The sequence below is a fragment of the Citrus sinensis genome, chromosome 4 (genome assembly GCF_022201045.2).
Source record: "Citrus sinensis cultivar Valencia sweet orange chromosome 4, DVS_A1.0, whole genome shotgun sequence".
Taxonomy (NCBI): Eukaryota; Viridiplantae; Streptophyta; class Magnoliopsida; order Sapindales; family Rutaceae; genus Citrus; species Citrus sinensis.
In genome coordinates this window covers 117599-145524 of record NC_068559.1, presented here as the reverse complement: position 1 = coordinate 145524, position 27926 = coordinate 117599, and the positions used below count along the sequence as shown (strand labels likewise).

The window sequence follows — 27926 nt, the reverse complement described above, 5'->3', positions numbered from 1 at the left end:
GAACCAATCAGTTTCAATTTAGTTTAGTTCGGTTTAAAAACATAACCGAACCGGCCGTTTAGTGCCCACCCTTACTGGAGAGTTAATATTTTACCCAAACAAAACGAGACCAAGAGAAACAAGTCATGCAAATAATGGTTTTCTTATTCTTTCAAATGAAAGAAGCCAATTTGAGAGGAGAAAGCCGAGACGATATGATAGCCAACGACTTTTCGGATTTTTGTATTTCAATTCCAGTGCCAGTTTACGAACAAATTGAGAGGAGAACAATCACCGGCCATCTTCTCCATCTGCTCCGTACCGGCCATTTGAATTACAAAGCTTCTCTACTGATTTTGCAGAGCAGAACCGAATTCTATATTTATTTATTTACAAAATATATCAACCAATAAAGTGGGAGATAAACAATATATATTCATAACCGTTGGGTATATTATTACATGGGATTTTTTTTTTTCGAGAATTTGAGATTTTTCAACGGGGAAGTGGTGGTGCAGGTATGCTTACCAGACAGCACTATACTACTAATTCATTAGCTGTTTGTGGAGCATCAATCAACTATAAGTTTTGGAGACCAATATTCATACGCATATGCATGGGAACGGCACGGCTATGAGTCAACGAAATATCCAAAAGAGCTTACACAATCTTGGAAAACACTAGCGTCATCAATATCCACAGCATGGCAATTAGCAGAAAACAATCTTTAGCTACAAGCACATACAGGTTCAGCTTCAAGTCTTAACAAGACTATACGTGCTATCTGCATTTGCACATCAGTCGTATTATATAGAATGCTACTGCCTGCACTGGAAAGCATATTCAGGCACAAAAGAAGCAGGTTAACTAGGAAAAATCCCATCTAAATCTTCTGCAACCCTTAAAACAGAAAAATGCCTATATACTTGATGTTTTAATTGAAAGGTGAAAGGTCTTTATATCTTTCTAGTTTATACTAGCGTTGCTTCTCCTTTGTTAAGCTTTCTGCCCAATAAATGTGCAACTTCTGGCAGTGTCGCCACCTGGATAAAAATGACAAGTTAGTAGAACATAATCGACCAAAAATCCCAGGAAGCAGTTACATAGTTTTGCAGTGATCTGCATCAAAATTGAATTCAAAACTAACTTTAAGATTTTCAGTTGTCAGCCTGAATGGCCTTGCCTTCAAATCCAACCAAGTGGCAGCAGCCATTCATTGCCTTTATTCACATACAGCATGACACAAAACCAAGCGATTCCAGCGTAGGCCAATGCATTAACTATCCAGCTTAACTTATTTCTTTTCATCTTTCTTAATCTCATTTATTCTTCACTTCAGATAATTGCTACTCTTTATTGTTTCTGTAGCTCTCTTCACTTCTCTTCATAGGACCAATCTAATGTTCTGTAATTCACTTGGGCAACACAGCTAATTCATTTAAAGAATAACCTCCTCAAATATGAGTAGAAACATATACATTTTTCTATGGCACATTGACCTAACATGATGCCAAATGTTGATCTAACTGCAGCTTTATTAGCTCACCAGCAGTTACACGTCTCAAGTTCCAGATATTTTTGTAATTTCCGAATACTACAGTAAAATTTTACTTCTAATGATACTTAAAACTGCAGATCTAAACAAAACAATAATTCTTAGCTATTAGAAGTGAACATGCAAGTCCAAAGTAGACATTAATTAACTACATATACTTACATTTTGGTGCCAGCATTAGGTTTAACTTCTTTTACGCTTAGGTCGCTTTGATTTCGAGAATAAATATTGAATAATTTCTTTCAAGGTGGCTCTCCTCCTCTCCTTCTTGTTCCAAACCTCAGGGACAGGATACCGTGAACTTGGATTATATTCATTCAATTCCAGCAATGCATTGGTTACAACTTCATATACCTCAGCATGATCATTTTTCAGTTCTTTCAATTTTTCATCTTCATCATCTATTATTTCCTGCATTTATCAGGAATTAAATCAAAATATGACACATATTTCTGATAAGTGGTTCAGGCAAACAAAATTATTCCACTGTCTTTGCTGCAGCATCTGTGAAGACTGATGACTAGGTTTGCTTCAATGCAACATAATTAGTAAATTGCTTCATTGAGCTTACGATAATAAACAGTTAAGAATTTTAAACAACTTCAGAGTCTGAAGTTTTACACTGTATATTAAGTTTTGCTTGGTGGCGACCAAATTCCCGAAAGCAAGGCAAGTTCTTCCCCTCACATGATACATTCTAGAAAATTATACTTTTAATTTTATGCAAGGCGCATTTGGAGCTAGTCAATTTTTTTAGAATAAAAGGTTCATAGTCTTTCAAAGGTATCTAGTTATCTTCAATCCTTCTTGAACCCTAACAAGAGATTATAATAGCAGGAGTTCAATTCACTAAAGGCTAACAATTTCATATATTGTCACTCATCTTTCCAAGCCCATGCACACTACTCATCTGTCAACTCATTTTTCTATTTCCCTTTTGTTTCCTTTTCTCTAAGTCAACATGAAATATTTCCAGTACAAGCTGCAGTATAATATGGTCCAAAATAGTGTTATTCACAGTACCAGTTGTTGGAGGGAAAAATGGCACAGAACCTAGCATCGATAGCTAAATAAAGGGGAAGATTTGAATTGCGTTGCTTTGTTTTTCTTTTGTTTGTGAGTTTGTCTTTATTTTTTCTGGTAGCTTCCTGACCCAGCAAACAGTTGACAAAATACTATTTCCCCCACTACTCTCGTTCTTTGAATTCATGATGTCAGGCAAGTGACTACTCCTGGCCCTATAAACTTGTCAAGTAAGAATGATTTCAACCACTCATTCATTGAATGTTTGCCTATTTAATTATATATTTTTTTCCAAAAGAATAGCTAGGAGTCACCTAATTGTCGGCATTTCAGGCAATGTAAGAACTTAATGATGGTATGGTTTGCATAGCAAGCCAATGACTATCTAGCTCATCCACCTTGTAGGTACAAGACTGGTTCCAATTAAAAATTCTTCCCTCTATCCTTGTTTTAGTTATATTTTTTCAATCAAAATCCTTCCACTGATCTCCTTTCAAATAAAAAAAGAAAAAAAGAAATTCCTTCCACCAATCATGCACTTGTTTATATTCTCAGACCCATGTTAAAGTTTCAGAATGGTATGGGTAAATAGGGGAATATACATACTTGCCATATGCCTCCATTTTTCACTCGCTTGAAAGGATGCCAGTTAGAATCCCCCAGATATCGTTCCCACAACGAACACAGCTCAGCAGATATCTCCTGCCAGTCTCCATTGGAGTACTTCTCTGAGCACATATCATCAAAAGCTTTTCTATTAATCTCCCCCATTCTTTTAACTAAAAGAGTTGAGCGATTATTCAACATATCCAACAAACCCTGTAAGGCCAAAACTTATTGAGCATCTAATATTTACTACTTGACTGAAGATGCATTTTAGCCAAGTAGAAAATAATTTATAGAAAATGATAGCATAAATTCAAATTTTACTGAGTAACACATGAAAATTGAACTAATATACACTTATTGACTCTTTGCGAGCATCGTGCAACTCTTTCCTGGTGGTCAACTCTTTCACTGTAAGGACATTGTTCAGGTTTTGTGATTCCTCTAACTCTTCTGTTTTTTCCTTTAACTGATTAGTAAGTGCTGAGATCTGAGCCTTCAAATTGCTAGCACCTTCTGATGGATTTTGATTTTGCAACTTCCTTTTTAACTGCATCAGTAATAATCCAAATGGTGGGTTGCTTCACAAAATTTCATCTTTATGATTATGATAAAAATTCAAGCAATAATTCATTTTCAGATTCAGAATAAAGCATCAATCACTATTAATATAGAGGAAAGAATGGAGAAAAATAGAAGCTACAAATAAGCAATATTAGAAAATTAAAATGCAGGTAACTGAAAGTAAGTCACAAGCAGCTAAGCAAGCGTGATTCATGCTGTACACACACAGTGGCTCCCCACGATACTGAAAAGTGAACAGGCCAATATTCTGACATTGCATGGAATAACTGAAAGAGTATTAGTAATTGCTATAATTGTAGATATAAACAGAAATGACTTATTTCCAAGAATGTCTCAGGCACAGAAATTTTTTACAAACCTCTTCTATCTCATCCATTAACCTTCTCCTCTCCAAATCATTCTGGGCCCTGCACTCGTCCAATTCTTTGGTTCGCTGCTCAAGCTCTTTTTTCTGATACATCTGCAGCTTGATATTGATGGACTTCTCCTTTCTGATTTCTGACAAATTATGATCACAATATTTGAAAGGACCAGTTGAATGAAGTCTGGAAAATACAAGCAGTGATATTCAGACAGAAAAAAACATTTTTTAGTCACTTAATAGCTACAGATAAAGTGGGCACATGTCACTGTTGTTTCTATCTGCACTCTGTCAGCCAGTTCCTTTAGCATTTTTCAGAAAATACTGTCCAAACAAAGGATAGTAAAATCAATCTAAATGCTTGGCAATTTTAATCTTTTATTAATCTAGGAAGATGTAACTCCATAAGGCTGCATTGCTTGAGTCTGATTCTAGAATAGATGGGATGATAAAGAGAACTTTACAGATCAATATCTCTAAACATCAACAATTACTTGCAAACATACCTTCAATATATTCTTCTTTAAGTTTCCTTTTCTCATTCATCAACTGTTCCACAGTTGCGGATCTCTCACGGTACATCTTCTCATACTCATAATACATATGCTCAAACTCCAATGATCTTCTGTCACTTTTCATAAGCTTCTCCATAAGGCCAATGACAAGTTTGCGAGCCACTGCAGATGTGTCATCCAACTTCTGTTCCATCTCAGACAATTGCTGGTTCTTGGAATCAATCTCCTGTTTAAGGCTTGCAAGCTGGCTGACTTTCGTCAGCTCCTCTTCATATCGTTGATCATCCATATCAACTCTTCAATACATAAGCAATTAACTATATGGATTAAATGCATACATTAAAAAGAAAAGAAAAAGAAGAAGAAGAAGAGGATGATTATCACCATTTGTATCTTAACAGAAAGTTATCAAGTTTAAGTGCAATTCTTCAAGTATATAGAAATAAGAGGAAGACTTAACATTTTCTTTGAGTAATCTACCGTGCAGATTGTTTGCGAATCATTGCATTTTCCTCATTCAACTTATGTTCCATCTTAAACAACTGCTGGTTTTTGTGGTCAATTCCCTGTTTAAGACTCGTGAGCTGGCTGACATTCTTCATCTCCTCTTCACAATCTGGATTGTCCATATTAAGTCTTCAATTCACAGAAAGTGGTTAAAAGGATCAATGGATATTAAGAAAAGAAAAGTAAAAATTGATATCAGCAAAGAGAAAAAAAGAAGAAAAAAAACTAGATATCGGCATTATTATATTGTTAACAGGAAGTCATCAACTTTAAGTGCAATTCTTCATGTATGTGAAAATAAGAGTAAAACTATTATTATTTTGTAGGAAGTCTAAAAAATATTCTGTTAACAGCTTTTCCATAAGCATAAAAAGCTCTTTTACCCTTGGTCCTTACCAATAAAACCCATCGTCAGAACTTGTCCTCTGGATCGGTTCATATAACCATTAACCTTTTACATATTTAGTCTATAAGGGATTTTGGGCGCATAATGAAAATATGCTTACATAGGAAGCACTTTTTTGGCAACGCCAAAAGCAGGCTCACAAAATGCCTACAATATGTATCTGTTACAGACAAGCATGACAAATCACGTATTATATTTATAATTGTTCACATACATCAACATTTGGTCCATTAAAATTCGAAAAAGCAATGAAATTAGAAACCCATGAAAACAAACCCACATTTCTTTAACATGCATAAAAAGAAAAGGCCAATTAAGACACAAAAAACGTTAAAGATTGGGCAACTGAGCTTACATTGAAGAACTTTGACCTTTGAGTAGATTAAAAGATTGGAACTTTCAAAATCAAAATGCTGAATGAACATGTGAAACGCAGCACAAGCACAAGAATGGTGTGCGAGTGAGTACTAAGCTTAGTCTTTTTCAGAGCGCCAGTACTGAGCTGCTCAGTTGAACGGGCAAAACTTTTTTGACATTAATTTACATCGAAGTCCCTACATTAATCTAAAATTTGAACAACCATCTCTTTTTAAGAATTCGTTAATAAAGTCCTTCCTAATTTTCAAACTATTATTCACGTAAGTCCTCGGCTTACTGTTAACCCATTTAATAGTTCGTGTAATTGTTTTAACAGCAGAGGAAAAAGACTTCAGTTCTACCCACCGCAGAGGGTAAAAGACAACTACATAGAGTGCATACAAATGAGTGCTCATCATATATTAGTATCAGTTGTAAATAAAGAACTCAAGATTGAATTACTTGTGCAAAATTCACCACCCCTTTGAAGAGGGGCAAATTGATCAATTTCCGACTACAAGTTGGAAGCGGCTTAAAATGTATAGATTTAAATAAGGATAAGGTAAAATTAACCTGCAAAGTAAAAAAACGATAGTGATTTTGTTTGGACAAAATGTTACTCAAAGCAAATAAATATACAATCACTTCCCAAAATACCCAAGTCCAAGATTATTGATTAATCAAACTCAAGTAATTGTAGAGTTCTGCACAACTAATAAGCATCAACAAGCATAAAATGAGAATCTTGTAGGCGAACAAAACACAAATCCTTGCCTCTGCTTCATTGTCCAAATTTTAACATCTTTTTGGATTAAATTAACAATCAGCATATGAAAAATAAAATGATTAAATTTACAGTCAGATGGTTCTTTCACCTACACTTTTTTCCCAATACCACCATAGAGTTTCAGAGATACATGCTAAACATGAATATAGTTATTTAAAGAAATCCCATTACACGATACAATAATTTACATGACCCAATGGGGCTTTCGCTATACCTCCCCAGTTTCCAGGTATAAAGCTCCATTTGAGCAAATGAAAAAATTCATTTCCTGTAACCAAAGTCAGTATGAAAATAATGTCAAAACATTTAGTTTTTTTTGGTCACCGTATAATACTTAAAATGAAACATGCAAACCTTCAAGCGATGCCTCCCTTGCGGTGAACTAATAATTTCCATTGTTTCATTAAAAATGCTACTCCCTCTTGTAGAGTAGCCTTTCTCCCTTCTTTATAATTCCACAACTCCGAGGTTATATACCTCCCACTTGGATTGTATTCATTGATCTCTACCAAAGCTGTGGTCACTGCAATGTACACTTCTTCACCCATTTCTTTCTTCAGACCTTTCAATTTTTCATCTTCTTCGTTTATTATTTCCTGAATGAGTAGCATACTTTATGAAAACTATTGCACATTTAAAGGGAAGGAAAGTGATGTTGGACAAGAAAAGGCATATAAAGAAAATTAAAATATATCTTGAATTTGGACCAATCAAATATTTTTCTCATTAAATTCACCAGAGCAGTTCTTCATAATTATATATCAAAGCACACTTTGCCATCTAAGACATGGATATCCATCCATAAATACATTTAACCAGGCAAAGCATGTCAAGAACCAACATAAATGAAATGCACAGCCATAACAATGTCCAACTGCTGAATTTTTTGAAACAAGAGACAAATTTGAACAATCATCATTGCAAATATATACAAAGAAGAGTTCGGTACAAATGTTTTTGTGCATTTTGTTTGAAAATACACGGAACACTGTGAGAGAGAGAGATCACTAAAACTTTGAAACTATGATACAAGTACTCTGACAGTTTCATCTCTTCTCAAATGCTTGAAAATAAAAGTACAGTGTTACAACACAATAAAAGTTCCCTAATATGCTTGGAAAATCAATTCCAGCATTCTGGAGAGATACTCTGCTAAACACCTAAGGAAATAAATAGAAAAATAACTTAGAACATGGACAAATCAAATTTTGAGATCAATGAAATGCACACCTTATGTTTCCCTTCAGCTGTAATGACTTTGAAGGGATGCCAATCTGGATCCTTAAGATACTCCTCCCATAATGAGCACAATTCCGAAGCTCTCTCTTCCGCTTCTTCCTCATTATACTTTCGATTCATTACTTCAAGAAAAGGTTTATTGTCAAGTTCTCCCATTCTCTTGAGACCAATATGAGCACGACCTGCTAATTCTTTTAAGGCCTATGAAAAGAGTCGATCAGCATCCTCACAAGCTAGGGAAACTTGTAGAGAGGGTTAAAAAGCATTGAGCAGACTTAAAGAACCAATAATAAGTCTTAAACCAGCATTCACAAATCATTTAAAGATGAACATTGGACCTCATCATACACCAAAGAAGGCAATTACATAAATTACTGACAGTGAAAATCCTTCCAGCATAATCATAATTTAAAACCTAGAGTTTTCTGATTTTCTCATTCACTCATGAGTTACTGAGTCACCTCACTTATTTCTCCCATCAATTACAGATAATTATCTAATAGCACAAGAACAGATACAGCACAGTGATCTATTCAAATTCATTTCTTCAGTTCAGATCTATCATCTGCAGTACTGTGAAAGATCAGTTCGGGTAAGTGAAATAAATTCAGAAATAGAAAGAGGTCAAGAGTACATTAAAAATTGTCACGATTTGTAAGCTTCCCAAGATTAGGGGAACCATCTAAATGGAAATCATACGGCTAACTGCTGGAGTAGATATCTAGACTAATGGAAGAACAAATACTCACATTAATCAATTCTTTACGAGCATCCTGCAGCTCATCATTACTTTTACGTTCTCTTATGATTAGAGTCTGGTTCAATGCTTCCAGATCATCAAGTTCTCCTTCCTTTTCTCTCAAATCTTTAAGCACAGTTTCCATCTTTTGCAGAACCTCTATATCACCGTCATCTCCCATATGCTTCATCACATTTAATGAGCCCTTCAGTCGCTCGATTTCCAGTGCCAGTGCTTGTTTTGCATCCAGTTGTTTTTCCAGTTGAATTATTCTGTTATGAAGGTCTTCTTTCTGCTTCTGTATGAGATTAAAAGTTGCAATGATAGTCATCTATTGTCTGGCTTTGAGTAATTGATATGCATGAATTGTGGTTACAACCAGAGCATTTAAGGAAGACAAACCTTCTGATCTTCGGCTAGCTTCCTAACATTTTCATCAGCCTTCTGTTGTACCAATGAAGCCAATTGAAGCGAATTGTTTCTCATGGCATTCTAGAAGAGAATAAAATTTGTTTACAACCACACCTTTTAGCTTTTTCCGACATGACATATAAGACCAAAAAACAAATACTCAAAGTAACAGCATCAGTACCTTTTCAATTTCCTCGGCCAGAATTTTTCTGTCATTTTCATTCTGCGTCTCTCGCTTTTCCAGTTCTTCGCCACGTAACTCGAGCTCTTTTTTCTGAGACTCCAATTGCAACTTGAGTTTTTCATGGTCAGTAAAAATTCTCTGAAAGTGGTCTCGTGCGCTAAGTTGTATCTTCTTTATCTCTTTGAATTTATAAAAAGAAGGGCATAAGTGAATGATACCACAATTTCATGGTATCAAAAATAACAAGTACATGTAACATTCAAAAGAAAAGAATCTCATGTACTCTTCCTAATGGTCAAAGAAGATATAGTGATAACAATAGAATGGCTAAAAAATTAATTACTTAATGTCCTAGGATATTCATGATTATTTCTAGATAATTATTAAATTCTATGACAACCGACCTTCATTATATGACTGAAGAAGCCTATCTTTCTCTTCCATTAACTTCTCAACAGAGTTCGAAGTCTCAGTGAATCTTTCCTTCATCTCTTCCAAATGCTTGTCTTTGACCTCAATCATGTTTGTCAGATTAGAAACAAGAAGATTCTGCTTTCGAGCTTCTTCCTCCATCATTTCAGAAATGGTTTTAAGGTCTCCAATCTTGCGCAGGTGATCTCCAATGATGTTTTTTAAATTGTAGTCATCAGAACGGGCAACCCACGCATAAAGACCAGATTTTTCTTGATTACTAGCATACCAATCCTTTTTTCCATGATGATCTGCCTCATAAGCTTTCTCAAAGGACATGGCATTATGTAACCCTGGCCAATCTTTGTGGAATTCTACAACAGCGCATCCTGAATGGCCCCGAAAGTTCCACAGTGGATGAACTCTTGTGGGGTTGAACCCTCTCCTAATCAGTTCATCCCTCAACTTGGATCCACTTTCTCCCACAGACCGCCCGTCCTCTGCCCTTCTAGTAGGAATATTCACAACAATACCTGTCCAAGGCCACACAAACTTCTCATCATGGCTACAACCAGTCAGAGGATCACCCTCATTCACAGGTTTTGAAGGACTGCCTGCGTCTCGTAGATCTTTCTCCAAGTATTTTGCCAGAGCTAGATGATTTGCCTTTTCTTTTGCACTTCTTTTATTTGAAGTACTATTGCCCACCCCAGAAGCATGTTGAAGGAGATCCTTATAAAGGTATTCTTGCTTTCGTTTCTTGGGACAGTATGGACAAGTAAAAGCTTCATCTGAGATTTTCACACTGTGGTTTCCACTCTTTAATTTTTTGTAAGATTTATCTTCGTACTTGAGCATTTCAGATTCACTTATGTCTGAATCCTCTTCTGAGCTGTGTTCCATTGAACTTCGTGTTGAATCTCAGACGGCACCTGAATTACAATATAGTTGAGAAGTGAGTTCTGCGCACATAGAGCCTAAGGAACCGAGAAACAAAATGACAACATTTTATCCAGACAATTTACATTCTTTAGATTTTATGTTAATGCCATTAAATATAAAACACAAACTCCATAAAGAATTAATAAAATCATTCAATCAAGTCATTCCCCAAGGGAGGAGATTGAAAGCATAAGAACAACTTACCATAGAATTCACTAGAATATACAAGGAATTCTAAATAACAACCATCTAAACTGCCCTAGACAAAACTTTTTGTACTAGAGGAAAAGTATGAATAAAGCAAGCAAAATTTTCCATCAAGTGAATAAATTAAATCATCGTGAGACAAAAATACAAAAACTTCACAGAAATATTCCACATGAACAACGCAATATAGAATGATCATTCACTGATCCCACTACCTGCCCAGCAAATAAAGTGAATACATTTTTTTTCTTAATAAAAAGACGAAACATTTGGGCAATGCTTGCAAGTTGAATAATAGCAATGTCATTGTGGAAATAACTCCAATAATCACATGAATAATCTAAAGTTACCAAAATAAATAGCAAAAGGAAAAAAAAAATCAATAGACATTGGACATAGACACATACCTGCACTGACTAAAATTTCCTTCCTAAATAGCGAATTAACAAATAACTATATTTACAGTGAGCTAAATCACAAGAGAGTAAAAAAATTTTAAAAAATAGAAAAGTATTTAAAAACAAATAAACAAAACTAATATCCAAATGAGTAGATTATAATGTTAAAAATATGAATTAGAAAAATAAAAGCGTGCATTTTTTTTTTAATGGGTTTGAAGAAACTTACTAAAATCAGCTGAAATACGAAGAAAAACATTAAAAATATAATAATAAATAATAGTATTAATACTGGAATTAGCTGAATTGCAATGTACGAGCTGACAGTCTTCCAAAATAACATGAAATTGAGTACATTTTGACAAAAATGCATGAATTTAAAACGAATTTAGCTAAAATAAGAGTGAGAGAGACGCTGACTTACTCAAAATTGGAGTTGGAGTTGGAGGTTGAGCAGCTGAGGGCTGTGTAACTAGCACTGGCTTGGAGCGGTTAAAAGATTATGCATTTGTGAGATCTGATTTGATAGAATTTGGTGTAATTAGTTATGACAATTGACAGACATAGAGAGAGAGGGAGAGAGAGGGAGAGAGAGCGCGAGCCACACACTCAAACACACTAGGGTGGTCTAGGGTTTTCACTGATTCTGTTAAAGCTGCCACTGACTTCACTACTGTTTCAGTGTGTTGGATTCTGTGAGCTGCGACTCGGTCTCCCTACCTTCAGATGCTCGTTGCGCTCTCTCACGCGCACGCCACCAGCCTCTTCAGGTGTTTCCCCCCCCCCCCTCTATATTATTATTATTATTATTGGAAATGTTCCATTTAATTGCTATTTTTACTATTAAATTCATTTATATTCTTTGTAAGATGTATTTCTAGAATTAAATAAGTCAAATAGCTTAAAATTATGATTTTATTATGGAATAATTATAATTTACGCGAATGTTAATCAAACTAACATTTAACGTCTCATTAAACAACTTTTCATCTTTCGGAAATTTCACTATTTTATAAGCATATATGACTAATTATATATTTATTTACTAAACATTTATTTCATTCGTATGGTTATGTGACTGTAAAAAAAGAGCTCATCTCCTTATTTGTATATACTTGAGATTGAATTAAATTCTTTTCTAAGTGTTATATCTCTTATTTGCTTTTTTTTTTTATATATATATATTTCTCTTGCTATATTGTTGTGCTCTTAATTGATAAAAATTTAACAGATTTAATTGATTTAAAAAGTTTAATATTCATGTTTAAATATTATAATAAAAATAATATTGATTCATGTGCATGACAAAATTCTTGAAATTATTAAAAGACCCAAACACCTTGAGTTTTACTTGAAAATAAATATGATAATGAAGTAAAATTTCACCTCACTTTTTTGAGAAGGTGTGATATGAAAAAAAATAGAAATACACACCTAAATAAATATATGTAATTTTTTATTAAACACAAAATATTTAAAATTTTATTTTATGTTTAAGTATTTTAATAATATTTTGGTCACTTATTGTCTTGATTCAAATGATATGTTTCAGTTTCTCTTTGAATTAGTGCCTATCTAGAACTTATCTAATGGTATAAGTATTTATTTAATTCTATAAGTTCTTTTTAAAATTTTAATCGTTGTTTGGTTGTCTTTTGAGTAAAGTTTTTAAAAATTAAATAAATTATTTTTTCTCAACTAGGAAAAGTTTAAATTTTTAACTTTTATCTAAAATATATTTTACAATTTTATTCTTTGACTTATTTAATAAATTTATTTCATTTTTTAATGGTATAACTTTAAAAAACTTACTTATTCAAATAATTTAATAACTTTTAATAAAAGTTCCTCTTATCAATCTAACAATTAAAATTATTGTTGATGATATCCCACTTATAAAACTCCAATGACAAAAATTTTAATTAAATAAACTATATTTAAAAAGTTTTATAAAAAGGAGTCTTAAATGATAGGCTCAATAATTTGTTTCCAAAATAGCTAAGCTTGGGCACGCGCTGGAGGAACTGAGTTAATATCGAGCCGTGGTAAATAGTAAATAGATTCTCTTCTGCAAGACTGCAACAACAGCCAACATGCAGAAGCAACAACAGTATCGTAGTTTGTGTTCTCTATCTCTGTGTTTTGACTTTTGACCAAAACAAGTTCTCAGGTTATGGGCCGGCGACGAGCTTCGTGTCGTTGGGCTAAAAATGGGTTAGCCTTGAGTTTTAAGTGAATGGACCGTCGACCATTGGACCCACCAATATGCACCAATCCAGTTCAGCAAGCAGCCACCAAAATATCCAAACCCGGAGAGAAATGGCATCCTTTCCCCGATCCGGGCGTGCTTCTTCAACTTACCAAACAGAACTCATCATCTCATTCTCCGTTCCTCGCTGATTCGTTCATTCACAACTGAAACTGAGGTCGACTTGAATCACCTTCACTTCATCATCTCACAAATTACAACGTGTAAGTATTATTTATTCGTAAAGGAAAAAAAAAGCAGATAGCGAAAAGAAAGAAAAAAGAATGTTTCCGCAATTTGCCGGCACATCAGAGACACTGAGCAAGGCGGCGTCGTCACTAGTTTTCCGAATTGGTACGGATGCTCACCTCTACGACGATCCTGAAGACGTAAACATCGGTGCATTACTGGAGAGCCGATTCGATTCCGAAAAGTGCGAGGCTCTTAAGCGACTTCTCGCGCTCATTGCTCAAGGCTTCGATGTCTCCAATTTCTTCCCTCAGGTTTGACTCCATTGACTATTTGATTTGGTTTCATTCATATTATGTGTTGTTCTGTGACCCTGCCACTGCTTGCTTTTATTTCATAATTCGAATTACTTGCAAATTACAGGTGGTTAAGAATGTTGCATCTCAGTCCTTGGAAGTAAAGAAGCTGGTTTACTTGTACCTCTTGCATTATGCTGAAAAGTATGTTCTTTTGTAGTATTCATGCTGATTCTTTTTTGTTCAGTTTGATGTAATGATGTAAAATTGTGTAGCTTTTTCAGATGATTCACTTGAATTGCATTTGTGTTCTCTTGATTATCTAGGCGCCCCAATGAAGCTTTGTTATCGATCAATTGCTTTCAGAAAGATTTGGGGGATCCCAATCCATTGGTGAGAGCATGGGCTCTGCGTGCCATGGCAGGAATCCGTCTACATGTAATTTCACCTCTTGTTCTTGTGGCTGTGGGAAAGTGTGCTAGAGATCCATCCGTTTTTGTTAGAAAATGTGCCGCCAATGCTCTTCCAAAGTTGCATGAACTACGACAAGAGGAAATTACTTCTGCTATTGAAGAGGTCTGGCGAATATCCATTTGTTTAACTTTAGAGCAATTCTAGGCATCCCAACATTTAAGTCTTAATTTGAGCCGCAACTGATGTGACATTCATCCATCGAATGGTGGTTAGGTACTTTTATAAGTTGTGAAATCCATCATTTAATAGATGAGGAGAACATAGCGTTGGGACTCAAATTTTGAGATCCTTAACATTATTGTTTGTTAACTTCAACATAGAAAATGTTTCTTTTTATTTATTTATTTTAATTAATCAGCAGTATATATTTTATTAAAAAGGATGCTTCATACTTGCTAGTTGCTGTGTCATTCATAAGTGGCAATGTTTTAGAACCGGTATAGCATATTCAAGATTATACAATTATGTATACCTGAATTGTTAATATTGATTCGCTTGATAAACATAAAATGCATTATCTTATGCAGATAGTGGGGATTTTGCTAAATGATCGTTCCCCTGGAGTAGTTGGAGCTGCTGCTGCTGCATTTGCTTCAATTTGTCCAAATAACTTTACATTGATTGGGAGAAATTATAGAAACTTATGCCAAATTCTTCCTGATGTGGAAGAGTGGGGTCAGATACTCTTGATCGAGATTCTTCTTCGTTATGTAGTTGCCAGTCATGGGCTTGTAAAAGAATCAATTATGTCTTCTTTGCTTTGTATAGAGAGTTCCCACTCCGAAAAGGATGTTTTTGATGTCAACGTTGCACTCGAAGACAATGGGATCCCAAGTAGGACATACGACTCTGAATTAGTAAATTTGGTCTCAAGGTCTTATATTGAAGGGTTAGGTGAATACTTAACAAGGTCAAGTGACACCAATGCACGTTCGTCTGATTTAAATGGTGCTCGATTTACATCTGGCAAGACTAATGACGATGTGAAGCTCCTACTTCAGTGCACATCCCCATTGCTATGGAGTCACAATAGTGCAGTGGTACTTGCTGCAGCTGGTGTACACTGGATTATGTCTCCAAAGGAGGATGTCAAGAGAATTGTTAAACCACTATTGTTCATTTTGAGATCATCTGGTGCTTCAAAATATGTGGTATTTCCTTTATTTATTTATTTATTTTTTATATATAACTTGTATTCCCTATCTTCTGGTGCATACTTTGGTATGCGCATATGCATTATTTATAACTCTCTATTGAGGAGACCTTGTAATGTTCCGTTTTAGTGAATTTATGTAAATCAAAGTTTCAAGAGATTAGTTTTTGAGCTCCTAACACTAGAGTACAAGAAATCCTATTAGTTTTTGAGCTCCTAACATTAGAGTACAAGAAATCCTTAAGATATTTTGGTTCTTTTAAACATCAGAATGTGCGGTTCTTAAACTATTTCCCAAAAATCACATTTGAAAAAAGAATTTAAGTGGATTTCTTTCTAAGCTGGATACACAAATGCCATAAATGTCTATCAGCATGTAGTATTTTGATATGGTTTTGATTTTTGAGTGTTGTTATACCCAGTTCTGCTTTTTGTTATGTTACTGTGTCAAAATTTTAGATGATGTGTGTGATATTGGGGAATGTCCTTTGAAGGTTCACATGAAACTAAAAAATTCTGTGATTCTTGTATATGTGGCAATCCATTCTGCATTTTCCAGCGCTAAATTTTGGATATTGGTCAATCTGCTGAGGATTTGCCATATTTTCAGTATATATTTGGTAACTGGTAAGGATGATTGTGACTTTTGATCGCTGCAGGTTCTTTGCAACATTCAAGTGTTTGCTAAAGCACTGCCTCATCTCTTTGTGCCACATTATGAAGACTTTTTCGTATCTTCTTCAGACTCATATCAATCTAAAGCTTTGAAGCTTGAGATACTGTCTTCTATTGTTACAGAGTCATCCATTTCATCTGTTTTTAAAGAGTTTCAGGTAGTATTTTCTGTTTTCATGGTTTTCTTTCTCATTACTTTAAAAAGTTGGCTGCCTTATGTATGGATTTCTTCATTCTGGGAACTTTTGGATACGTACATACATACATGTGAATGTCTTTATGCTTATACATCTGTTTTGTGTTTGTTGATCAACTCCTAGACTTGTCTTTATGTACTTACATACACACTTACTTGCACTGAGAGTATGCATGCATGCACACATAAGATTTACATGTTTCAAGTGCTTGGATTCATGCTTATCTTAATAGTGTGTTGGTAGGATTATATTAGAGATCCAGACAGGAGATTTGCTGCAGATACTGTTGCTGCCATAGGTTTATGTGCACGAAAGCTTCCGAAAATGGCTAACACGTGTGTAGAAGGGCTGTTAGCCCTGATTAGACAAGGTCTGTCATAACTGACTTGTTCTGTATTGATCTATTCTGGTTTTGTTTGCTTATTTTCCTGAGAAGGCTCAAAATTGCAGAATTGCTTACTAGTGATATTGAATCTGGGAATGGAGAAGCTGATGTTTTGATTCAATCAATAATTTCCATTAAATCAATTATTAAGCAAGATCCATCCTGTCATGAGAAGGTATCTTCTCTTTTACTCTATCTGTTAAGCTGCTGCTATACATTTCCAGTTGGCTTTTTTATGCTTATAATACCTGAATCCTAGAAATGCTTTAGAAAGGGTAGAAGTAGAATAAAAAATTTGGCTTTCACATTATCTTAAAAAAGATATATTTTTCCTTGTTCTATATTCTGGTGCTGCTTGTGTATCTTCGCTTTGTGTTGCAGATAAGTGATCTCCTTTTATTTTGAAGGTTATAATTCAGTTGTTTCGTAGTTTGGATTCAATCAAGGTGCCTGAAGCACGTGTGATGATTATTTGGATGGTGGGAGAGTACAGTTCTGTAGGAGTGAAAATTCCAAGGATGCTGACCACTGTACTCAAGTATCTAGCTTGGTGCTTCAAATCAGAGGCAGTTGAAACAAAGCTTCAGATTCTCAATACCACCATTAAGGTACTCTTAAGAACCTGGCATTTGATTATACTAGAAAAGTGTTTCAGGTCTTCTCATTGTTCCACGTTCCCAAATTACCCTTATTTTTTGATTTTAGTGACGGTTTCAATCATTTGGTTATAATTCGTACTTATTATTAAAGTCAGTTTGTAGTGTAAAAAAATCAATTGATTCTCTTTTTCTCTGCAGTGCCCGTGCTTTCATATTTAGTCCATTCCCACATGTACTGTGCTTAAATGTTGGTCTCCACCTCTGCTTTATTGGGTAAAAGTTCTGCAGTATATTGTATTTTTCTGATCTCTGAGAACTGAAGTGCTCCTGGCTTGTGAGAGCTACTGCGGGTAGCAAAAATTGTCTTTTTTTTATCAATTGTAAGGTTCAATGCTTGAATGGAGTATTGACTAGAAAAATACAATTGGCTTCTGAGATCAGAATACCTCATAAGATGTTAATTCAGGATGTTTCTTTGAGAGTGCATCTTTTGCTGTTTCCTTCTGATGCTGAAGCGAAATCATGGCTTTATTCTTTCTTTTCTAACAGGTCCTATTATGTGCAAAAGGTGGAGATATGTGGACAATTACAAGACTTTTCAGCTATCTGCTTGAACTGGCTGAATGTGATCTGAACTATGATGTTCGTGACCGAGCACGTTTCTTTAAGAAACTTTTTTCACATAATTTATGTTCTCAAGTGCCAGAGGAAACAAATGCTCTACAAGAAAATAAGGACCTGCCTCATGTACTCGTGGAATGCATTTTTAGGAAACAAGCAAACCTAGCAGCTTCTGAACCTATCAATGACAGGTTTTATCTTCCTGGATCTCTTTCGCAAATAGTTCTTCATGCAGCTCCGGGATATGAACCTCTTCCAAAACCCTGTAGTTCGCTGTGTGATGACCTCGGTCAGTTCTCAAACTCGATTGACAGGACAACTGCATTAGGGGAGGAATGGACTGGCAGTAGCTCTAATGGAACTGATGATCCTGACACATCTGGATCTTTGGATGGGGAAAGTGGTTCAAACTATGATTCTCAGCAATCTATCCCTGGCTTAAGTGACAACAGTGGTACTGGTGATTCTGCAAGTGAAGGTGATAGAAATTGTGATCCACTGATTCAAATTTCAGATGCTGGAATTGCTTGTAGCAATGAGAATGGAGCCTCTCATTCTGGCTTTCCTGATCTGGAGGGAATGATGTCAAAGAGGGCTCTTGAGTCATGGTTGGATGAGCAACCTGGTTCATCAAGCCCGAGTGCATCTGAACAAATTCAAGTCCGTCAGTCTTCAGCAAGAATTTCTATCGGGAATATTGGACGTCAAGTTAAAGCTAAAAGCTATACACTCTTGGATCCTGCAAATGGAAATGGCTTGAAGGTGTATTATTCATTTTCATCTGAAGCTTCAACCATATCTCCTCAACTTGTATGTCTAGAAACTTTCTTTGAGAACTGCTCTTCAGAAACCATGTCAGAAGTAACTTTGGTGGATGAAGAGTCTCACAAAGCCTTAGATTTAGCTGACCTAACATTGGCTACGACTGCAAGGTGATTTTCCTTTTTTTTTAATATATTTAAACGGTTCAATATTGGTGAAATTTTGGTCTAATTGTTGAAGGGCACTGTTTTGTGAAGTTTTAGTATCTAGGTCCCATGGATATTTTTGGTGCCATTTCTCATGTGCAAGTGGCATCAAATCTAATGTCACACCCTTTGGCTGGGATTTCCAGAGTCCAGTCCTGGAAAATGTATGGACATCGTGACAATCTGAGCATGTCTTTCTAGTTTGTTTGTAGTTTGAGATGAGTGAAAAAGATCTTGCTTTGTTGTTCATGGTAGACATTTAGATGCTCATTTGGCTTTCCAATGGATGTGTTAGAGTTCTGAGATTAGCTGTAATTTTGAGCACATCCATCTTCAAAGTAGTATTTTATATTTTAAGTGACACAACGAACTTAAGTGACACAACAAACTCTTATATTTGAGGGGATCTACTTGACTGAATTTAAGTGACACAACGAACTTCAGTTTCGGGACCATTGGTTGGTATCTTATATTTCAATTATGATGCTGCATGACAATGGTAGTTGTTGTGTCAACCTTTAGAAGAATATTTGATGTTGTATTTTGTACACTTTACAGGTCATGGTCCATGTTTTGCTAATATAGTCTGCAAACCTGCTTGGTTTTCTGTTCAACATAGGTAGATTTTCACGTTAGCGTTTCCTTCGGGATGCTGTGTCTTTGCTGTGTTTCTTTGGTCTTAATTACTTTTACAAGGATTTTGCTTCTTACCTCTTTGAACACTAATTTTCCTGACTCCTCTGGATACTGCAGCTCCTTGACACCTCAGAGCGATTTGCCAACATTAGTTCCCATGGAGGAGATTACATCTCTGGAACCTGGGCAGACGTTGAAAAGGATACTTGAGGTTCGCTTCCATCACCATCTACTGCCTCTAAAGCTGGCCCTACATTGTAATGGCAAGAAGCTTCCTGTTAAGTTGCGGCCTGACATTGGATATTTCATAAAACCCCTTCCAATGGACATGGAAACCTTCATAGCAATGGAATCCCGTCTACCAGGAATGTTCGAGTATGCAAGGAGGTGGTCTCTTGTTTATTGAACTCAATGTTATTTTTCTTAGCCTGAAAATAATTTTTCTTAGCGTTTTATTTCCTGCATGAATCCTGTTGTCCTTGGTATCATTTGTCATGTTTTGATATGCTTGACTAGATTTCTTGTAATTGTACAGCTGCACCTTCACTGACCACCTTGGGGAGGTAGATAAGGACACGGATGAGAGTTTGTTACTGAAAGACAAATATCTTGTAATATGTGAAAGCCTAGCATCAAAGATGCTAAGCAATGCAAATATTTTTCTTGTATCTGTGGATATGCCGGTTGCTGCCAAGTTTGACGATGCATCAGGTTTGTCCTTGCGGTTCAGCAGTGAGATCTTGGGCAACTCCGTTCCTTGCTTAATCACCATTACCGTTGAAGGAAAATGCTCCGAACCATTGAAGGTCTCTGCCAAAGTCAATTGTGAAGAAACTGTATTCGGCTTAAATCTATTAAACAGAATTGTGAATTTCTTAGTCGAATCCTCTTTGAACACCTAGTCGTTAATAGGAGTGAAAACGAATACTGGTAATTATTTTGTCGCATTTTATAATTTCGTTGGTTAATTTATGGCGGTTGTTCTGAATTTTCCGGTTGTTTCTTATATTGTATGGTGCACAGCACGGCAGCAGAACAATATCGACTCTCTACTTTTTCTCGGGTGGTGTTATTTATTTTTGGTGTTCTTTTTATTTTATTTATAATTAAATGACTTGCATGTGATTATATTATGTCTAGTTTCTTTTTCTTACTGGTTTTCCGATGTCTATGCTACTCGGTATTATTTGTCTAAACTCCTCTATCAATCGAATAATAATATAACCCAAATAGAACACATCCATGTTACAAAGTCGTGGAAATTATGACAACACAAAGGTTGTGAAACCAAACTGTTTTTCCTTTACAAAAGTGCTGTCACCAAAAGACGATTGTTATTTGTTCTGGTGTTCTCTTACCGTCATTTCAAAGGGCAGCAGATAGCGGAACTCAGATTCATAAGGTTGAGTTTCCACCATTTTTGATACAGGAGTTTTCATTTCTCCTTCTCGGCACTCCATAATCAATCTTTTCAGTGATCCAGAACGCGGCAATTGGCTGTAAATCCATTCCAGAAGTGATTCCATGTCGTCTGAAAAGTCTTTCATGTGCCACTTCAGGAGCTTTGGTACCAAAATCTTTCTCTTGCTTGTGACTCCCACTGAAGCTTCCAAGTATTCCACTTTCGCTCTTTCCAATTCATTCGCTACTTCACGTGGAGTATAGACTCTTAACTGCATTTCAGACAATCTCATTTAATTCAAAACTCCTTTCCATTACAACACTTGCAATACACTCCTAGTGCGTTGGTACAAGGGGTACAAATACTTACGGCTGGAGAAGACCAGCTGCCTCTGCAAAGTGCGAATGTGATGTTGGGTTCTGGATAGCCCAGTCCATATGCATGCCATAGGAGCATTTCCTTCTGGTATGAAGGATCCTGTAAACAAGAACAGAATTGAGCAGCTAATTTAAAAGAAGCTTGTAGAGTAAAATGTTGGGCAGGAAGAATTAATGCATAAATTAGAAAGTAGCCGACAACTGTCTTAACTTACAGATGCAAAGTTGCTTGGATGCCGGAGAATAAAATGCTCAATCCCCAGAGCGTTCAATACTATGCCACCCACGTTCAGCGCAGCCTGGACCAAAATAATTTCGTGGTCATCAGCAAAGTGAACTGGAATTAAACCTCGTTGATGATCGATCAATTGAGAGAGCAATGGTCTACCTTGTTCATAAGAGCCAGCTGTTTATCCTGTGTCGAAGGCAACCCGTGTTCTAGAAATGCCTGGAATTTGATAAAAAGTAGAGAGCTGTTAAGTTTCTTCATGTAATTGTTATCTGATTCTGCTTAATAATGAAGCTTCAAGATGTTTTATATTACATGCATTATGCAGGCATTGTATATGTTGATCCAGAATGCCAGTTTCTGCTTATAAGTCAAGAATGTCAGGTCCACATCAGATAGTTGATCCATCAAAACCCTGCAACATAAAATAAATAGAAGAAAATACAAAGATGAATCCTTTCGGTCATAAATGTTTTAAGTGACAATATATTGTTTGTTTAAAGAACCAGGAATCAACCTCAATTTTCTCAGCGCCGGCTTACATTCCGTGAAACGATTGATATCCAATGAGCTTCTTGTGATCTGAATTAGATTCTTGTATGGCCCTATGTCTCTTATTCTGCCATCTAAATCTGGCAATATCCCATAAGGATCAAGCTTTGATGCGTTTTGGTTGATAGCAAAGCCTTTAGAGTTGATGCAGGAGAGACCAAGCTTTGGAACAACGGCTGATCCTTCTCTATCATGTGATGCTTGGTTTATGTCTAGAAATATTCCTATCAAGCATTTGATCAGTTCTTCTGATAGCACATTTGGTTTCTCACTGCTGGTTTCTTTGTCAACACGACAATGTTTTGGGATTCTACAGGTTTGCTTCCTTGGCTTTTCATAAAACTCTTCTGTTAAGAACAACCAAAACCACAGAACAAAACAAAACAAAGCAAAATTATGTTACAATTTTTTCCCCCTGATTCTTCTGTTCGAAGCAGCTTAGAAAAAAGCCTACCAGAAGAAGCTGCAGGGGTGAAGCTAAGGAGCTCTGAAGCAGAACCTGCAGAAGCTCTTCGAAAACTCTTCTTTCTTTCTCTTCTGAATTCTTCATAATGTTGTGATCTAGTTCTAACTTGGAGATCCTTAGTGAGGCCTGAAGGACTTGCCTGTCCACGTAGCAAGTGATTTGCTCGTGGCAATCTACTCTGGTGCTTCATTTTCCTTTCCTTGGTTAGTTTCTTTTCATGATACAGTCCCATTTTCAGCTCTTCAACTTTTCTCTCTAGCCAAATTATCTCTTCCTCCACCATTGCCATTTCAGCAAGAAGCGCCTGAACCTGCATTTGCAATTCCGCCTAGTCTTTGTAATCTCCATTGAATTGACACTAAACCTTTGAAAGTGTTGTTACCTGCGGTGGAAGCAATGAGGAAAGACAAGGATGTGACATGACAGGCCCATGAAGTGCACATTGCAAAACTTTATTGAGTGTCACTTCACCATCTAATTCTGCTTGCAAATTCTCAACCTATATTGACATAGAGTATGTGCACTCACTCATTAGTAAACTCAACTATATATATATATGTATATGTATATGTATATATATATATATATCATAACTCAAAAACAACCCAGGTAAAAAAAATGGCCGATAATTTTCATTTCTCACCTGCTCCTCAAGTTCAAGCCTTTTCTGCTTCTCATCTTTCTTTTCAATCAAGAAGTCTTCAAATTTCGTCATTCACACAAATTAAAGAGAAAAGAAACCCAAAACGGAAGCCGAAGGAAAGACAAAAACTGAATTTTTTTTCAGACCCTTTCCCCCTAATTCGAATAAGGAAAAAATTTAATAAAGAAAACAAATACGCTTAAAGAGGGGACCAAATACAAATAGGGACTCTTATCTAACCAAAAAAAAAAAACGGGGCAAAGATCAAAACTCTCTTAGAATAACAACATCATATCCTTATTTCATAAAAATCAAAACCTCTCACTCACTTCAGCTGAACTCAGTGGTCAATGCCGCCTAATTCATCAGAAACCAAATTTACTGCTAAAAAATTAAATTAAGCATGAAGTTGGGACATGGTAATAGCAGATACCAAGTATAATAAAGTGGGGAGATGGTCGTTTGTAGGAAAGGAATGAAAGATCGTGGGTGGTATTAGAAGTGCATGCATATATGTATTTTGTAAGAGTCACATGCATGCATGACTATGAGCTTCACATATAACAGAATTAAACTTGCGGTGGAAGGAAGGAATTGAGAAAATGAGAGCTGTAAATGAAATTTAAGTTGGAGTTAGTGCAGGGCCATCACATGAACCCTGCTCTGGAGGTGGTGGTGACGTGAACCCCATGAACAGTTATAAAACGTCCAATTTGTTTATTAATTTTGGATGCCTTTTCATTTTTAATAAAATTTAATAAATGACCAACAATTTTTGTTTCCATTTTAATTTTTGTGGATAGCCACAGACTTTCTCATAGCCGGATTCAATCTTCATTTTTTTTTTTTTTTCAAATTCTGGCAGACTTTCATTTACATCAAATCAAACGAAGCAAATCAGAATCCGACATCCGCTGTCTTTCTGTGGTTAAATCTAGAAGCCTCCCTCTACCAGGCACCACCTGAGTTTCGACGGGGCAACAGAGCATGAGCAGCGTTTCAGAATCGATAATTTAATAATCCCTAATGTCCATTTTGGACCATTTCTAATTAAAATTTAAACACACACTCGAGGAAAAAAAAATTATATATATATGAAAAAGCCTTGGCGATGACAAGATTATCATAGGTGATTTTATATCATTGGTTTAACAGTTCCCAACGTAAGGTGAGTTTATACAGGGAGGGACACATCATATATGCAATCACAAAAAAGGTTCATTGCACATTATACAAGCAAATGCATTTCAGTTTTCTTGACATAGATCATAGATGATATAGGCACGTAAGAGATTCAGGGATCTCTGCATAAAATTGCTAACTTTATTGATTTTAGATCAACAACAGAAGAGTTGCATAGCATTCTTCAGATTCACAACTAATTCAAGCATCTGAACTTGTAGAGAAGTTAAGAGAGCTAAAAATCACTTTCCTTCCATCCTCCAAAGTCTCTGTCAGTTTCCACCTCGACCTGTTCGAGGAAACAACAACATATGAACCCACAAGAGAGCAAAGGAAGAAGAAAAATTAAGAACCCTACCAAATAAATATCCGTCACTTTAGCTCAATTTTCCAAGGTGTGTTATGCACTAAAAATAACCACCTTTTTGAGAATTCAGCACAATTGATCTCATGTCAAATCAAATAACCACCTTTTTGAGAATTCAGCACAATTGATCTCATGTCAAATCGGCATGCAATATTCGTATGGCCATATTGTAAGCTACACAAATGGATATGGTATACGTTGATGCATCATGCATGCCTTGTCCAACATCTTGAAAGAGATGGATCATGAAAATGTTAAAGGTACCTTGTGGGTCATACTCAGACCAACTTGAATCTCTCCAAAGTAAGTTCCATCAGCTTGAACTACACTATATTTGCGAGAATGTAGTTCAGCAGTTCCATTCTCCATTCCTTGTGCCAAAAGATCCTCCACATAGATTCTAGAAGCGGAAAATCAATGTACCACCACTATTTAGTCACATCATAAGAGAGATATTGGATTGTTTGGCAATGTATATATTCTCAACAATATAAGTACTATGATTGTTTTTGTGACAGGAAGTCTCATAAATAGGACTGTGAAGAAGCCTTTCATTGAACATTATGGTGGCTTTTATTAGTGTGGTTTCACGAAAATCAATTTTACTTCAAATATATTGACAAAGACATATTGGTGAGGTCTGATGAACCTTACCAATAGTTTAGTTAAAAGTAGTTATCCTCACCAATGAGTAGTGTATAGATCATTCAAGTGGCGTGATACTTAGTTATCTATCTCATCTTCGGGAAGGATTTAGAATGATTTTTGGATAAACTATTAAGTTGACATATGTAAAGCAAATTTAGGTAATCCTAAAGGACCAAATGATAGATGGATAACTATGTAATCCAACACAAAGAGTTTGCCTTCAGTTGTGACACGCAAAAACATCTAGAGGTCAAACAGAGCTATGTGATCCTCTCAAATCAGTTTCTGTTCAGCTATATTTTACCTTTTGCTTGGCATTACTCAGCTAAATAGTTGGTTCTTCTTGTTATTGGAATTAGTTAGCAGACATATTTGTTGAAAAAAGGGATTTAGTGCACATGTCCACGGGAAAGATGCCATTTCATCAAAACCCAAGACAGATATCAGTATCAACACCATATAGGAAACCTCCATGTTATATATCCAGGAGGTGAATAAAGCAAGTAGATTAACACAAATGAAATTTTGCAGTGACTGTAAGTTGAACATTCTCTTTGGGTAGTGAAATTATGTACAAAGAAAGAAAAGAACATACCCAAGCTCAAAACTTTGGACTTATTTATTCATTTTTTGTTCCAAAAAAAAATATATATATAGTGATTTTAAGACTGATAGTAACATGGACTTACGTGGCTTCACCAAGGAAGTCATCCTTAGTAAAGGTATCCTTGTCCATGATTTTGAGAATGAGCTTGTACTGGCCACCAGACCCTGGATACTCCACCCTGAAGGTGAATCTTTCATTCCATGTCCAACTCCCACCACGACCTACATTATTTGTCAATATGCCTTATAGACGAAGTTCACACTGAACTAGAGCCACTATGCAATCCTCAACTCTTCTTTTCCAACACAAGTAAATCCATTTGCAGTTATGTTGCGCACAGTCATATTGAATTGACACCAAGTAAATTATAAACATAAAACAAAAAGCACATGAAAAGCAGTTTTGGATATCTATAAGTGCTTTTGACAGAACCCCGTGTCAAAACCCCCATCCAAAAAAGAAAAAAATCCTGAGAATAGATGTAGGGTAATGGTGTGAATTGAACTAACCTTGAGCCACGCTGCTTGTGCGCTCTTGGGTTTTGTATTGTATTATAACATAGGGATCAATATCACCTACCAGCACAGATCACAAGCAAATCATATCCCAAAAAAAAAAAAAAAAAACTTTAGTTCACATATTATATTTTGTTGTAACAGACAACAAAAACATTATATTCAATGACTTGACTGGTAAAATTACAATGGAATGGCATCACATCATCAATAATGAGTTTTGAAGTACTCTCACTCACTCCATGAACATAAGTACATAACTATATCAGCTGAAATTAATAGGCAATTTTTCACAAAGACAGCACTTTTAATAAATAAAAATAAAATAAATCAAACCTTTTGCATCAGAAGAGACAAGCAAGAAGTAAATTACCTAAGAAATCGGTGTTGGCAAGACCTTTAGCACTCTCAAGAAGTACTTCCAACAACCCAATAGCCATCTTCTTCCTCAGCTAAGCCAAAGCTTTCACTTTTCACTTTTCAAAATGAGAGAGACAGACAGACAGACAGACAGATGCTTTTTGGCCTTTGAAATTCAAATCAAAGGAAGGAAGAGTCTTCCGACTCTCTTCTCTGTCTTGGCTTGAATCAATCAACGGTATTACATTCACATTTACCTGCCGTGGTGGGTTGAATCTGATGATCCAACCACCAATGACCTCTACTCAGTCAATATTATTCTTTATTCACTAATTATTATACTAATACGAATGAACAGCGAAAGATCACCTTATTTGCCAACTCAAATTCGTGCGTTAATTCCTCATACATAAATAAATACATAAATGTGGTACATTATATAATCAATAAACTCATTATCATTTAATCCTTCCCTCCACCGTTAGTAAACGTAACATATGTAATATATAGTGGCCTCATTCGGCTTCACGCCATATTGGCTTCTTCCTATACATATATTTGACTTTGAGAATGGCTTCTTCCTTCTTATATTCATAATATTATGCCGCGTTTGACGTTTTACTGTATTATATTAATATTGTTGTTTTTAAAAGTTTATATGATTATATATCATTATTAATTATAAAAATTAATTTTTTATTAATTAAAAATATATAAATATAATATATGTTATTTACTATAATAATAATTAGAATATAATGAAAATATATTTAATGCCTGAGACAAAAGTCGGAACATAACACAAATCCAAGGTCACCTCAAGTTCGTGCAATGCAACAAAATAGCGTATTAAATTGACGAATATAGGTCGGTAATAAATTAATGCGATGCCATACTCCGAGCACACACACCCTAATTAGCTATT

General features: G+C 35.6%; 5 protein-coding genes across 10 annotated transcripts; 1 reads left to right on the top strand and 4 right to left on the bottom strand.

Moving 5' to 3' along the window:
- Window positions 1-626: 626 nt before the first annotated feature.
- Window positions 627-6049, bottom strand: LOC102623368 (factor of DNA methylation 5-like). Of its 5 annotated transcripts, none has more exons than XM_025100710.2 (9): window positions 5893-6033; window positions 5528-5697; window positions 5105-5260; window positions 4616-4920; window positions 4107-4246; window positions 3519-3713; window positions 3164-3376; window positions 1697-1945; window positions 627-1022 (listed from the first exon to the last, which is right to left on the bottom strand). In XM_025100710.2, the coding sequence occupies exons 3-8, from the start codon at window positions 5251-5253 to the stop codon at window positions 1718-1720; spliced, it is 1230 nt and encodes a 409-aa protein (XP_024956478.1). In that variant the 5' UTR covers window positions 5254-5260; window positions 5528-5697; window positions 5893-6033; the 3' UTR covers window positions 627-1022; window positions 1697-1717. The 5 variants fall into 5 exon arrangements, with proteins under 5 accessions (XP_024956478.1, XP_024956477.1, XP_006486472.1 ...); XM_025100709.2 differs by having other exon boundaries at window positions 5105-5240; XM_006486409.4 differs by lacking the exon at window positions 5528-5697 and having other exon boundaries at window positions 5893-6049.
- Window positions 6050-6652: 603 nt separating this feature from the next.
- Window positions 6653-12011, bottom strand: LOC102624060 (protein INVOLVED IN DE NOVO 2). 2 transcript variants are annotated; one of them, XM_006486411.4, is made up of 8 exons: window positions 11637-12010; window positions 9659-10597; window positions 9252-9433; window positions 9062-9151; window positions 8670-8957; window positions 7912-8121; window positions 7036-7277; window positions 6653-6949 (listed from the first exon to the last, which is right to left on the bottom strand). In XM_006486411.4, exons 2-7 carry the CDS (start codon window positions 10566-10568, stop codon window positions 7038-7040), a joined length of 1920 nt encoding a protein of 639 aa, XP_006486474.1. In that variant the 5' UTR covers window positions 10569-10597; window positions 11637-12010; the 3' UTR covers window positions 6653-6949; window positions 7036-7037. The 2 variants fall into 2 exon arrangements, with proteins under 2 accessions (XP_006486474.1, XP_015388179.1); XM_015532693.3 differs by lacking the exons at window positions 6653-6949; window positions 7036-7277 and adding an exon at window positions 7583-7841 and having other exon boundaries at window positions 11637-12011.
- Window positions 12012-13288: 1277 nt separating this feature from the next.
- Window positions 13289-20713, top strand: LOC102624526 (AP3-complex subunit beta-A). The gene is made up of 11 exons (XM_006486413.4): window positions 13289-13963; window positions 14073-14149; window positions 14272-14521; window positions 14947-15570; window positions 16232-16405; window positions 16688-16814; window positions 16895-17004; window positions 17237-17437; window positions 17978-18981; window positions 19771-20040; window positions 20189-20713. The coding sequence occupies exons 1-11, from the start codon at window positions 13745-13747 to the stop codon at window positions 20553-20555; spliced, it is 3423 nt and encodes a 1140-aa protein (XP_006486476.1). The 5' UTR covers window positions 13289-13744; the 3' UTR covers window positions 20556-20713.
- Window positions 20714-20846: 133 nt separating this feature from the next.
- On the bottom strand, window positions 20847-24392 carry LOC102622299 (uncharacterized). The gene is made up of 9 exons (XM_006486481.4): window positions 23323-24392; window positions 23062-23178; window positions 22668-22989; window positions 22179-22560; window positions 21977-22076; window positions 21821-21880; window positions 21648-21731; window positions 21425-21532; window positions 20847-21326 (listed from the first exon to the last, which is right to left on the bottom strand). The coding sequence occupies exons 1-9, from the start codon at window positions 23392-23394 to the stop codon at window positions 20988-20990; spliced, it is 1584 nt and encodes a 527-aa protein (XP_006486544.1). The 5' UTR covers window positions 23395-24392; the 3' UTR covers window positions 20847-20987.
- Window positions 24393-24625: 233 nt separating this feature from the next.
- Window positions 24626-27446, bottom strand: LOC102624808 (16 kDa phloem protein 1). The gene is made up of 5 exons (XM_006486414.4): window positions 27015-27446; window positions 26636-26701; window positions 26209-26347; window positions 25136-25271; window positions 24626-24793 (listed from the first exon to the last, which is right to left on the bottom strand). The coding sequence occupies exons 1-5, from the start codon at window positions 27079-27081 to the stop codon at window positions 24740-24742; spliced, it is 462 nt and encodes a 153-aa protein (XP_006486477.1). The 5' UTR covers window positions 27082-27446; the 3' UTR covers window positions 24626-24739.
- Window positions 27447-27926: the final 480 nt, after the last annotated feature.

What these genes read in the sequence shown, in the direction of transcription:
- LOC102623368 (XM_006486408.4), bottom strand. Translation starts at nt 5,962, where the DNA reads ATGTTCATTCAGCATTTTGATTTTGAAAGTTCCAATCTTTTAATCTAC. An exon ending in TAAAGAAGAATATATTGAAG is followed by an intron (nt 4,247 to 4,615) that starts GTATGTTTGCAA and finishes ATAATTTGTCAG; the next exon opens with AAATCAGAAAGGAGAAGTCC. An exon ending in CTCGCAAAGAGTCAATAAGT is followed by an intron (nt 3,377 to 3,518) that starts GTATATTAGTTC and finishes TTGGCCTTACAG; the next exon opens with GGTTTGTTGGATATGTTGAA.
- LOC102624060 (XM_006486411.4), bottom strand. Translation starts at nt 10,568, where the DNA reads ATGGAACACAGCTCAGAAGAGGATTCAGACATAAGTGAATCTGAAATG. An exon ending in AGCTAGCCGAAGATCAGAAG is followed by an intron (nt 8,958 to 9,061) that starts GTTTGTCTTCCT and finishes AATCTCATACAG; the next exon opens with AAGCAGAAAGAAGACCTTCA. An exon ending in CTCGTAAAGAATTGATTAAT is followed by an intron (nt 8,122 to 8,669) that starts GTGAGTATTTGT and finishes CTCTTTTCATAG; the next exon opens with GCCTTAAAAGAATTAGCAGG.
- LOC102624526 (XM_006486413.4), top strand. Translation starts at nt 13,745, where the DNA reads ATGTTTCCGCAATTTGCCGGCACATCAGAGACACTGAGCAAGGCGGCG. An exon ending in TTCTCAATACCACCATTAAG is followed by an intron (nt 17,438 to 17,977) that starts GTACTCTTAAGA and finishes CTTTTCTAACAG; the next exon opens with GTCCTATTATGTGCAAAAGG. An exon ending in ATGTTCGAGTATGCAAGGAG is followed by an intron (nt 20,041 to 20,188) that starts GTGGTCTCTTGT and finishes GTAATTGTACAG; the next exon opens with CTGCACCTTCACTGACCACC.
- LOC102622299 (XM_006486481.4), bottom strand. Translation starts at nt 23,394, where the DNA reads ATGACGAAATTTGAAGACTTCTTGATTGAAAAGAAAGATGAGAAGCAG. An exon ending in GGCTTGAACTTGAGGAGCAG is followed by an intron (nt 23,179 to 23,322) that starts GTGAGAAATGAA and finishes ATGTCAATATAG; the next exon opens with GTTGAGAATTTGCAAGCAGA. An exon ending in GCAGCTGGTCTTCTCCAGCC is followed by an intron (nt 21,327 to 21,424) that starts GTAAGTATTTGT and finishes TCTGAAATGCAG; the next exon opens with TTAAGAGTCTATACTCCACG.
- LOC102624808 (XM_006486414.4), bottom strand. Translation starts at nt 27,081, where the DNA reads ATGGCTATTGGGTTGTTGGAAGTACTTCTTGAGAGTGCTAAAGGTCTT. An exon ending in GACTTCCTTGGTGAAGCCAC is followed by an intron (nt 25,272 to 26,208) that starts GTAAGTCCATGT and finishes TTCCGCTTCTAG; the next exon opens with AATCTATGTGGAGGATCTTT. An exon ending in GTCTGAGTATGACCCACAAG is followed by an intron (nt 24,794 to 25,135) that starts GTACCTTTAACA and finishes TTCCTCGAACAG; the next exon opens with GTCGAGGTGGAAACTGACAG.